Here is a 13,157-nt window from a genome sequence, read left to right on the forward strand (position 1 = left end):
CAAGTTTAGCAGGAATCAGTTCTCTGCTGAAAAGAAAACCAACAAAAAAACCAAACCAAAAAACCCCAAACACCTCCTCCCAAAACCACCAAAAAACCAAACAAAATTGTATCATTGAACTATAGCTCTCCCTGTGATATTTTTCCTATTTTTTGTCTCTTCTATTCTTTCCCTTCAGTATTTATTCCAGTTACGCTTCCCTAAAAAACCACTGTTACTCTGTCAGGGCAAAAGCAGGTTTAATAACCAACAGAGGCACTGGTGTCTTGCACAGAGGGGACTCAGTGTAAAAAAATGAAACAAACAACAACAACTAAACCAGAAAAAAAATCACCCGGTTTGCACTGAATCCCAGTCACCTGCACAGGGTGGAGGGGAAGATGTCAACCAAATGAGCAGAGTATTCTTTCTAAGCAGCAGTGTGCCCAGGTGGCCAAGAAGGCCAACAGCATCCCGGCCGGTATCAGAAATAGCGTGGCCACCAGGAGCAGGGCAGTGATCATCCCCCTGTACTCGGCACAGGTAAGGCTGCACCTCGAGTCCTGTGTTCGGTTTTGGGCCCCTCATTGCAGGAAAGACATGGAGGTGCTGGAGCATGTCCAGAGAAGGGCAACCACGTTGGTGAGGGGCCTGGAGCACAAGTCTTATGAGAAGCAGCTGGGGAACTGGGGTTGTTTAGTCTGGAGAGAAGGAGGCTGAGGGGAGACCTTATCGCTCTCTACAACTACCTGAAGGGGGGTTGTAGTGAGGTGGGTGCTGGTCTCTTCTGTCAAGTAACTAGTGATAGGACAAGAGGAAATGGCCTCAAGTTGCGGCAAGGGAGGTTTAGGTTGGATATTAGGAAAAATTCCTTTACTGAGAGGGTTGTCAGATATTGGAACAGGCTGCCCAGGGAAGTGGTTGAGTCACCATCCCTGGAGGTATTCAAAAAGCGTGTAGACAAGGCACTCCAGAACATGATTTAGTGGGCGTGGATGATGGTTGGACTTAATGATCTTGAAGGTCTTTTCCAACCTAAATAATTCTATGATTCTAAGAGATCACTTCAAAATCACAGGGCTGGACAGGAGGTAAAGTAGGAGAGGGTGCAGGAAGGAAACAAGAACGCACGAGTGCTTGTGGAGCAGGGCATGAAGAAAGGGAGCAAATGTGAGGAGCACTATGAAACCTTGGATCATTTGAGAATCACAGTATACAAATAAAATACGGAAAAAGCATTTCTGGCTCAATTAAAACATACTTTTTAGCAGTAAGGGCCACTCTGACAACTGTAGAAGTGTAAAAAACACAAAGTTGAGGAAACACACAGCCATAATATTTAATATGGCATTTCTAAAATACTTAAACTACTGTGGCTACACTGCTTGTCAGTTAATGTCACTCTGCACTGGACAGCAAACCTAGAAAAATAAGGCATAGAAAGAGTAAGTTTATACAAACTTATCCACTACAGGATGAGTTAGAGGACTCAGGAAGACCAACCATCACCCAGAATACAGGTGCATTTTAAATAAAGCCAATGTCTGATCATTAAGCATGTAGGGGAGGAGGGAATATCCTGAGTAATGGGAAAACCCAGTATCTGTGTTACAGGGCATACTGGTGAGTGCAGGGCTAATACAGCCAGCATTCACCCCATCTTGCCAGCTCAGCACACTCCTTGTCGGCAGAGATGCCTCCCTCTGCAGTGGCCCAGCTATGCCTGAGCCAGGCTGGTGCTCCTGGAGGACTCACAGCCAGAACTGCCTGCAGAAAAGAAGTCATACAGTGCCCAGAACCTCAAAAAAGGGAGAAAATAGTATCAAACCTGAAGCTGAGAAAATTCTGTACAGATAAAAACACTCAGGAGTGCATGCCATTGTTCACGGGGACACAACAGTAGGTAATAAGCTTCTTTTTATACAATCAGTGAGTGACTTAATACACACGAATTCATGTGCTGCAAGCCCAAGTTTTAACAAAGTATAGAACTGGCAAACTAATTAACCAATTTACATTAACCTCTCTGAGTAATTCAGATTATTCTCAGAGAACATGCCAAAAAATCTGGGGCAAGGAAGGGTGAAATCTCACAAGCAAAGCATGAGCAGCCTTCACTGCAGTCACAACTGCTCTTCTGTTCTTCAAAACCAGCATCATAAGAATTGCATGGAGACTCTCATGCAGAGCAGGACACTGAAACAGAGCTCCCCCTCCACATGACAGCCAGCAGCCCAGGCTGCTCAATGGAATATGGCTGGCCTGCATGCCCAGCACTGCTGGGGTCTCAGGGAGTCCTTCTGGAGAAGCTCTGCCCCTTATTTCTGCCTGAGGGTTTCCAGTGAAACCATACAACTATGCATCACACATCCAGTGCAGGAGACAGAAAAACTCTACTTTGCTATTCTTTATGTCCAACAAACATGGGAGGACCATTAAGAAGGTAAGTAGAAAGTGCATAAATGAACAGGTGCTAAGGAGGCAATCAGCTTCCATCTCGAATTTATCCACCCGTGGCATGAGTTTTGTCAAACGGCAGTACTTAACAGAGACTGAGTTTCAAAGAGAAAGTTTCAGCCCAAACAGAGAACTTCAAGCTTTGATTTATTAAATGGGGGCGGGGGAAGCACACACACATGAAAAGCATCACTTTTGTGTGTACATTTTAGTACAAATAAAAAGGTGAGTTTAAAAGCAAAATGAAGTGAAACTTGCGTATTACTTACGATAATCAGTGTGGATCTCATCTATTTCTTCCTCTGTCTGGTCCTTTGTGAAGGTCAAGCTCTACAGAAATCACACAAATGTTTATTTACAGAAACAAAAAGATGATAAAGCTACATACTTTAAAACTAGAGACTTAAAACTGGAAGAAGGATCAGCTGTCTGTTTTTCCCCCACCAGCTCTTACCATCTCATCCAGACAGTAATATATATTTAAAGTACGTATGCATGCTGTCTTGCTTTGCTTTCACAAAGTCAACAGGACTAAGTCAAGCCACCCCATGTAACACCCGGCATGTGTGGACCATAAAATATTTCCTAATACTGTGCAACAAACATGCTCCAAAAGTCACAAAAGTATCATATGTCATGGGAAAAGAACAGGCGCTATTGCTGATACGGAAGCAAGGAATTTGCTAGCTAAATCCTAGAGAATTCTAGGAAGGAAAATATTCCCCACACTGCCATGGAGGGTCAAAATCCTCCAATATGACCAAGGGGAACATTGCTCAAGAATTTTTATTGCAATCAAAAAAAATGCTCCTACTTAAATGGTTTGGGCATAGAAACATCAGGAGTACACAAAGAACTGCCCACAACAAATGAGTGGTATGAGAAAATCATGTTGATTACAAGATGGTATATGCAAATTCCAACACACAACCTGGGAATATGGGAATTCCCATAACAAAGTGGTAGGCAAACATGTTCAGTGCCCACTCTGCAATTTCCCCTAGCCATCACCCGCTTTGAGAACAAAGAAAATTAGCTTACATTTTCACTGGTTTTATTAAATTCAAGCTGAACCCGAATCTTCTCATTCTTTTCCAGCTCTTTAACAACCTCTGCAACTGTTTGAAAATATAAGAAAGAGGTCATTAAAACAGGAGCTGTTAAAGAAAAAGATCTAACAGCACTGAATGAAACTACCATGAATTTAAATCGCAAAGAGACAAACGGGCATTAGCTCTCCAACAGTGAAAACTCAGACTCCAGGCACAGGCAAATCCAAATGGCATGGTTTTGCACCAGTGCTCAGTGGGTGTTTGTTCATGCAGAACTGCTCCTGTCTGCAGCAGCTGAGCACCAGAGGCAGCACCCAAGACTCAGGACGAGGAGGCAAGGTCAGGAGCCGTGGGCCTTGGCCAAGGTGCAAGGTGCAGCAAGCCCCAGGGTGCTTGCTGGTAGCTGCCTCTCAGCCACCTCCTGGCCTGTTGCTCTCACTCCCTTTGTATTAAATTCATGGGAAAATGTAGTCTTTTCAATTCCTATTTGAATCTTACTCTAGCATACTATAGTGTTTCTGTTGCACACAGGCATGTCTTTTATAAAAAGAGTTTCCATTTGATAATGTATCTTTCAGTGGAAGATAAAATAATGACATCTACTGTTTATCTTATTTTTACCTCCAAGGACTACCTCCCAAGGCAACACAAAACTGTCTGCAGGCTTATGTCCAAAAACCCATAGTCCAAAGGTGAATTACAACCTACTCTCATGATTAAGTCAGACACCTCAAAAGGATATAAACAGACATAATTCTGTTTGTTAACATTTTAACTAAAACTACAGCTATGCAGGACCCTGCACGGTTTATTCTGACATTCACTTTCACAAATCTATTTCTACACCCAATCATTTTCACAGAGCTACTAGGGTACTTATTAATTTTTATTAATATATATTAAGCTCAATATTAATATATTGGTAATATTCATAATTAACAATAAATATAATATTAAAATGTTCATAAATATTAATTTATTAAAACAAACACTTTCACTAGACAGTAAAGTAGCCAGAGAACAAAAGCTTATTAAGCTGTGAAGCAATAAAACCTGTTCAAAACTGGTTTAAGCAAAATCCAGGAATTTGGCACCTATGCTTCCTCAGAAGCTCAGCTATTTGTATTATATAGTGACCTTAAGTTCACTGCTACCACTGAAAATGCCTGTCTGCATCTTAAGTGTGAGTTTAATAATTCACCCTTTATAAATAGGTACTGAGCCAGAACTCAGTAGAAGTTTTGCATTATTTAGGGCAAGCTTGGAGGAAAAACACAGAGACTCGGTGCTACTTCATCACCAGCATCAAGTGAAGAACTGCCCCAAGAGCTGAGTACCTGCCAGCATGTTAAAGGACTAACAGAGTGCCTGTTCTGCACAGCATCAATTCTAGCACACTTTGAGCAGACATGAGGCTCCACTCGAACCAGCATCCACTTCCCACGCCGACCTTGCTGTGGTGTAACAGCAGCAGTGCGTTCCCAACCCCGTGACCCTTCCTTTCCCCTCACCCCAAGCTGCTGCAGCACCCGACCAGCCCACTCCTCACTTTACTGCTCCTGTTTAGCCATCAGACAACAGCGTACCTCCACGACCTACAGCAGCTTTACGTCTACTCCTGCTGCTGGGGGAACTCGGAGAGGGACTTTGAGAGTGTTTAACTAAATTTCCGAGATTAACATAAATCACAGCATGAATGAAATTCTGATACAAGAGCTGTTCTCTCAGACTTAAACAACAAACTCCCTAAACTGATATCACTGCTGAAGTCAAACACAGTCTTAACTCTGTGTGATGGTTCTCATCCCAGAGACTTTCTGAAGTCCTAGAAAACAATTTTTGAAAGCGTTTATGTTTATTTTCCAAAGTGCTCAGGCACAAACTAAGCAGTGGCACTTGGTACCTAAATCACTTAGGCACTTAACCTTCTTAGTCAGTTCTTAATATGGTTAAAGGAGCAAAATGAAAAAACAAATAGTGTTGGTTGCAAACTCACTTTTCTAATACACTTGCTCCCATAATCCAAGCCAAGAGCTGGCAAGTGACATCAAGATTTCAAGCCTAAAGTTTGGATGCTAAATTCATATTTATAGTCCTCAGTGACTGACTTTATTTTTCAAAAAGCACTGCATCTGGTGGTTCTGCCTGTTTAATAAAGGAGATGAACACCAAAAACATACTTTATTTCTGAAATGCCACCGTAGAAGTTGTGGATATTCAGCATTTCTGACCATCTGATCACATACAAAACCACATGTGCGTGGAGCCAACATATAAGCTTTTAATATTCACTTGAAATAAATACTCCCCTATACTGTCAAATTTGTTAAATGATAACCAGCAAATTAAGTGGGTTTTACTGTGTTCAAATTTGGCAGCCTTCTCAAAGGGTAATTCTCACCCGTGGCCCCAAATTATTCCTGTTATAGATATGCAACAAATAGCAAATGTAAAGTTTAGCTGCGCACCTGCGGTCGTATGCTATCTCATTCACAGCGACGCTGGACCCAACTGTGCACGAGCATCTCCTCAGCTCCCAGCTCACTGCCCTGCCCTGCCTGCACTGCTCGCTCATTCAGTTCCCGACAGTCCCACTGCCAGCGAGACCAAAAATTTATCTGGTCCAAATAGTTTCCAAGCCCTTCAATACACACAAAAAACATTCAGAATTGTTTACAACTTCTGGAAGAAGTGGTGAACTTGTGCTTCAGGAGTTAAGTGTCTCCGTAAACATGAAAATTAAAGAGATCAAGCTGAGGGTGAGGAACAGTATTTCTCATCTCTCTACCTTTGAAGTAACCAAGACCAGCTTTCGCCAGCAGCAGGACTGCACTGTTCTACAGACCTAGCAGACAGCAAGCTACATCGTCAAACCAGTGCAGAACATGTAATACCAGCTATATGAGCATTTCCAGGACACTAACAGCTGCACAGCTCCCAGGAGAGTAATATCATACCATGATCCTGTTAGAAATTTCTTTAAAAAGAATGTTTGCCATGAGCTTCCAATCAAATAGAAAATAATATAACTATAAATCTGATGTCTATCTCTCACCCACACACACCAGTGTATTTGTGCTGTTACTTATATCACTTGCAGAACTGAATTGAAAGGTACCAAATGACACATCTTTTTTAAAAAGACGCACATTTTCACCTTGTATAAAAGAGGATATAACAAGATGAGGTGGGACAATTCTCCCTCTAGCTCACACATGCTATTCAAAATTTAAAAAACTACCACACTGCCTACAAAACCAGGCAGCACAAATACGTTATTCAGATCTCATCATCCCTACTCCAGCGCTGGCATTTTCCAAGCATTAAGCCTGAGCACATGCAAACAACAGACTGCTATTTAAAGGAAGTTTATATTGCACTCACATTAGATACTAAAACACAATCTCCTTATATATAGCATTAAACAGCTGTATGGGGTAGTCTTGAGTTTAATTGTATAAAATTGCTGCCAAACACCTACATTGATATAAATTCCAGCAAAAGATTACCACTTTCTTATTAACTCATTCTACTCTTACCTATCATCTCCAAAAATAAATCTAATTTTGAAATTAAATCGAATAACAATATAGAAGTCTCAGTGTATAGGAGGAAGAGAACAAATTCAGAACAAAAGATGAATTAATAATCTATTCACTTACTTCTTACTTATTCTTACCCTAAGAACCTCAGGCAATTTTTTGACTAAAAGCCTCAGAGTCTAATTTGGAGGCACTCATTAAAATACAAAGTCAATAAAAACACAACATTTTTCAGAACAGGGTTAGTAAACCAGGAAGTCTCAAAGAATTTCAACACCAATTTACATCTTGCTAGATACTTCCAGATTATAGCAACACACTTCTGGTTTTCATTGAATTTCCTTTTTTTTGCATTGATTTTGATTTATACAAGATAAATTCTTCCAGCTCCAGTTTTCCCAGATATTCAAACCAGCCTTATTCCTACCCTGAGAACTAAGAGAAGGAGCAATGCATACAAATAGTTTGTGATGGTAACAACTTCCCTATAATTTCTAATTTACCTGATTTGGGATTTAGAGAATCACATTGAGCATTATACATGTGCACAAATTCTTGGTGTCTTTTAATAAGCTGTTGTCGGGTCCCATGGGTTGACAGACCATGTTCCTTTAGTTTCTTCTTCAAATCACGATCAGAGAGCAAGTTGTAAACAACTTTAGATATAGGCTTCCTTTTGTGAGCAGAACTGCAAAAGGAAAGGAAACAAACTTTTTTTAATTAATACTCCTATGAAAATCAAAATACTGACTTACATTTTTACAGGGTATTTCACCCACTCTGGGTAAGAAATACCTGCAAGAATTATTTCAGCTATGACAGACACACAACCAATTACACAGTGTATCACAGATGCAACAGCAATAGCTCTAGGAAGCCAGAACACTTTTTCCGTCTACCACAAAGAAAATTTCAAATGTGCAAAAAGCAGTAGGTCTAGTTTGATTTTCTTTAGGAAATGATGCAAACACTACTCATGTAATAAGTACTGCAGCTCAGTTTTTAGTATCTACAGCAAAGGCTTCAGAAGCACATCAGCAAACACAGTATTGTTCATCTTCATTAGCCTTACATTCACTCTGAATTCAAAAGGAAGGATACTGAATTCAGATTCCTGAAACCAGTTTTCCACCCAAGTACTGTCCATGTCTTGCCTGAATCAGTTGGTGAAATTTTAAAAGCATTACAACTGCAAGCCAAAATGTGAATTAGGAGATTTTTCAACTTTCTGAGAAAATGACTTCGAGAAAGATAGTCATGTACCTGAAAGCAAATCTGTAGTTCCCATCTAACAGAAGGGTAGTTTGGCAATACAGAAAGTGACATTAAAGAGAATTAATAATGGTCTCAGACAAGTAACATCTAAAACCAAAATTCACTCCTTCACACTGCCTTATGTCAGAAGAACTCAACGTTCCTGGCATAGCTACGGAAAACATCTTAATTACAGGAAACTGCCATAGAAAATTCAAGTCCTGCTACAACTTTTGTCATCTAGAATTAGCAGAACAGTTTCTTTCTGCACAAATTAGCTCAGTCTTTCCTACTATACCTCCTGGTGAAATACTCTCAAACTAGCCAACAAAATCCATCTACTGCCTCACTCATCTTCTACAAATAAAATAATTTATTAGTTACCAAAGGACAGCATTTAGTTAGACGCTTTTCTTCCTGCAGCAAATTAAAGTTCAGCTGCACTGCTCTGAATTACAGAGAAGTTAACAGCTTTCCATTGCAAAAGCATGAGACTTATTTGAAACCTGTGCTCAGCACTTTCAACTTACCAAATTGAAAATAAATTTCAAAGGAAAAGAAAAAGCTCACGCAAAAATTGTCATTAATTCATGTACTCTCATATAGCCCCTGTAGAATAGCTAGCAAAAAAAAAAGACACGTTACCACAATACACTCTTCAGAAAAGACTTTTTTCAGATTCTTTTTGGAAATATAAAAAAATTCATTGAATAATTAAATCTTTTGAAAGTCCTTAAAAAGCTTTGTATGTATTATAATTCACCAGCAGCATGACCTAGACGAGTGACGACTGCTTTGGGAGCAGACAGCTACGTGAAAACAATTCACAACAGGTTTGAATCTTAATATTGGTGGGGTTTTTTCCCCATCCTTGAGAAATGCAGTGTTCTTTGTGAACATAGACTTACCTGTTGTAATTACTCCGGTGCAGGTTTGGGGGACTAAATTATCACTTCCGCTGAAATACTGCTTAACTTAACATAGCATGCCATGTGCTCCTAATTTGAGAATAAACAGAGCTAAAATTCCTCAGAGAAGAACTACAGATACGCTGTTACTGAAACCCGAACAACACTGCCATAAAACAAATACATTGCCAAAAAGCCAGCATTTAACACACAATAGCCAGTCCCTAAGGACAAGTATCTTGTATGACACTTTCTTAAGATCCAAGCAGTCTAGATAAAATAAGCAAAATTTTGAATTCTGTCAGGGACATGGGCTTGACACCAGAGAAAGATCTGGCTTTTATTTCCATTCATTAAGAACAGAGAAAACACTAAAAACATCCCAAATGAAAATTAAAATGTAACATCAGATTTCAATATTAATTTACCATTTATTCATCTTCAAAGTCCTTTAGCTTACAGATTGCATTCTAAGCATGACTGGGCAAAATAAGAGCTTTAACATAAAATTACTTTCTAATTCAAGGTTCAGAGGAATTAGAAATACAAGCATGCAAGTAAAACCGCATGCAGTAAATGTCCCTCACAGTTCTTAACTCTGAGCAGTTAGAAATAATAATGGCCTAAATTTATGCTAGTAAGTAAAACAAACTGAAATCTACACTTCTGATGTGAATGTGGCGACCGTGACAAATTCTAGGGCGGAGGCAAAAAAGTCAAAGGCATGCATTAATCTCATGGAAATTGAGATCTTAAAGAAACAACCTTGACTGGGGCAACTTGAAAAGAACCACAGTGAGCAGAGTAAGGTGCAATTTTTATTTTTTAACTTGACAGCTAGTGAAGCAATTGTCTTTTGGCCCATCTGAATTGAGGGAAGCAACTCATTCACGAAGTGAAAAATGGGAATAAGTGTTATCTAAACAGAATTTTAATGCTAGCAAGCAGAAACATGATGAGAATAACGTACAGCCTAAGTTTTACTCCCTGTGTTGAATTCTTTAAAACATTGTCCAGTGTTTTCTTGCCACTAAAAGTCAGAAAGTTATATACATACCTTCTTGAGAGGGGAAAATCACCACTATCATATTTATACAGTGATTTTAGGGTGATCTACAGGGCAGGTAACCAAGAAAAAAAACACAATCCACTGTATTATAACCCATCAACTAATATTTCTTATTTCAGCAGTGCAGAAAAATGGCTACATGAATATGAAAGTTATTAAGGTTGTTTCTTACCTTCTGAGGCAGTCCTTCTTCTCTTCTCTTGTCAAGCAGCTATCCAGATGTTTGTTTATATATTGCTCTGGAATAGCAACCTGACAAACAGGACAATCCACTGAAAGCAAGGAAGAAAGAATTTACTAGTGTGTATATTATGCAAGGAACAAATGCTTTAATCTGAAAAACTAATTGTTGATTGAAGAAAATGAAAATCCAGAAATCCAAATTTCTTTTTTTAAAAAAGATCTAGCATGTCTATCCAGAATCTTCATTTTCAGCTCTCATTTTCATTCCAGAGCATGTATTCCCTCTCTGTGTAATATCAGAATACCTCTCATCTTCCCTGCAGTCAGATGGAATGAAATCTCTTAATAAAAATCTAGAGTAACACACATACTACATGGAAACGTAGGGGATAATATAAACTTAAGCATATTTCCACGCTAGTGTTTTTCACTTTTGCAGTATTTCACTCCTAAATAAAGGAAGCTGCTTCATTTTTATAAAACAGTATAGCACAAACTTTATTCATATTAACATAATGTCCCAATCTATGGCTCTCAACAGGGCTGTCAACACATGAGTTAACTCAGCCTCACAGGAATCCTATCATCCAACCATGCCTCATACTCATTTCTTGGTAGAGATAACTAGATTCTGTGACTTGGGCTCAGAGGCTCACAAACGCCCTATAGCATAGTCCCACCCAACTCAGAATTCTTCTTGCATCATATTTTCAAGAACCACCTAACAACATTACCTGTAAAGACACTCAAAAAACACAGACTTAAAATATTCATCTTTAGCAATCACATTATGTCAAAAACAAAAGGCTAAGTTTAAATGAACAGTATGAGAAAAAGATCCTTTAACTGACATCGTCTGTATTAGTATGAAGGAAGTTGGTGTTAATCTAAAATACAAAACAAAAAGCAACCTATGCAAAACACTGTGAAATGTTGTGGGAATTGAGTTATCTGGTAACATTGCTTTGCAATTCCCGACTCCCATGACATCATATTCTAGTCAAAGGAAAAAAAATAAAAAGTTGGGACAGTAACATAACACAATAGTTCTGAGCAGTGTATTATTGTATTTGAAATTAACATTTAAATTCTTAACACAGGAACAAATAATACTTACTAAGACCACTTCAGCATTGGCTCATTTCAAGTCTTTCATTTATACTGTTTGACTGACTACTTTGCATTTGTGGAAATAATTTCAATGGAATGCATGCTCAAGGATTTAATAAGGTCATAAAATGGTAAGCAAGGGAAAATTTCAATTGCTCAAGAATAAATGAACAGTAAAATTTCAATGAGTTTTAAATTACTAACGCAAGCAAGTCTGATACATAAAACTAGGAAACTTAACTTCTGGCTGAGTTGATGCCCTTTTCATAGGGCTACTTTTCTGGCTGTATTACATCTTTAAGCAGTATTTACCCAGCTAATGAATAAATATGAACTTCAGAGTTCCAGTTGAATAAATTGTTAAACAAAAGAACATATAAATATGAACTAATAAGAATCAGTGTTGTACTCCTACATAGTCTTTTATTTTAATTTAGGCTTTTTAATTGGGTCAATAGGATGACTGCCATCATGTCAAAACCAAAGTATTCTCTCATTTTATTGTAGTTTATTAGTATAAATGGGCATTTTCATGCTTCAAAATAAATTAATCTAAACACTGTAGAGTTACAGAAGAATAAAGCAGATTACTTTCTTCTGGAAAGTGTATGAATAGGAATATTAACAAAACCGAAGCCACGATCATTTTGATTGTGGATACATCCCTCAAATAACAAACACATTATAAAATACCTTGCTTCTGGGTACTTAAGGATAGCAGAGCAGAATGAACATCAATGTTGTTTGTCTAGTCATTAAGGGGAAGGAGAAGAGAAAATTACTTCATTTTTTACTGAGTAAGTCTGTTGTGCAACTATTGTTTTTTAGAGTTGTTACTCAAAGCAAAGGAATCTGTAAGAGTTGAACTCCATTTAATTACTTGGCATCAGCCCAAGCTTCCTCATCAAGAATATGCTTGCAGCAAAGCTGTGCCACATAAGCAGTAATCTGAATGAAGCATAGTCCAGTTAAACAGGAAGCATCTGAACATGCCAATGCAGATCAGAACAACGCAGAGAAATGAGATGAATGCCACGTACGGAAGGTACTCTTACACATACGGCCAACCTCAACCATGGACTTGGGGAAGAGATCAAGACAAAACCAAAAAGTAAGCATCTCACCTTTCTTGACTACTTTTACCACAGATGTAGAAGGCTTTTCATGACTTTTGGTGCACTCAGGACTCTCTTGTGATCCCACTTCATTGTCTTTACCATCAACCTCTGCAGAACTGCTGTAAAGGTTATGATGTTCCTCAGTTTTGAAAATCTTCTGATCTGTTCCTGCCAGGCCATCTGCACTTGTCGAGGTGCAGTCTTCTTCCTTTCTCAAGAAACTGTCGACCACTGGCACCTCTTCTTTTACAACTGGCCAAGAAACAGGACTCCTAACGTGGCTTTTGCCAGCTGAACGCCTGCTACAGGCCAATGGAGATGAAATCAGTGGAGTATCCAAGACCAACTGGAACAGCTGTTTTCTAGAAGCATCCAGAAGACAACATGCAGTTAGCTACATTGGACAGTGTTAGCTTTTTCTTTGAGAAGAAATCAGAACGAAAACAGATGGAGCTCTTCCTCCATTCTTTCCTCCCTCTTGGCCT

At 38.9% G+C, this 13,157-nt stretch overlaps 1 protein-coding gene across 8 annotated transcripts in view; it reads right to left on the reverse strand.

The window, feature by feature from the left end:
* RAD18 (RAD18 E3 ubiquitin protein ligase) overlaps positions 1 to 13,157 on the reverse strand; it is a 63,548-nt gene that overhangs the window by 36,649 nt on the left and 13,742 nt on the right. For all 8 annotated transcript variants that reach the window (XR_007509312.1, XR_007509311.1, XR_007509310.1 and 5 more), the window contains exons 5-9: positions 12,679 to 13,034; positions 10,434 to 10,533; positions 7,534 to 7,718; positions 3,478 to 3,554; positions 2,706 to 2,766 (exon numbers count right to left, since the gene is read on the reverse strand). Coding sequence is in view for 5 of the 8 variants with exons in the window: in XM_049826803.1 (XP_049682760.1) it covers positions 2,706 to 2,766; positions 3,478 to 3,554; positions 7,534 to 7,718; positions 10,434 to 10,533; positions 12,679 to 13,034 (779 nt within the window). In the remaining 3 variants the exon portion in view is untranslated. The remainder of the gene's footprint in view (positions 1 to 2,705; positions 2,767 to 3,477; positions 3,555 to 7,533; positions 7,719 to 10,433; positions 10,534 to 12,678; positions 13,035 to 13,157) is intronic.

This window comes from Accipiter gentilis, chromosome 23, assembly GCF_929443795.1.
Source record: "Accipiter gentilis chromosome 23, bAccGen1.1, whole genome shotgun sequence".
Lineage (NCBI taxonomy): Eukaryota > Metazoa > Chordata > Aves > Accipitriformes > Accipitridae > Astur > Astur gentilis.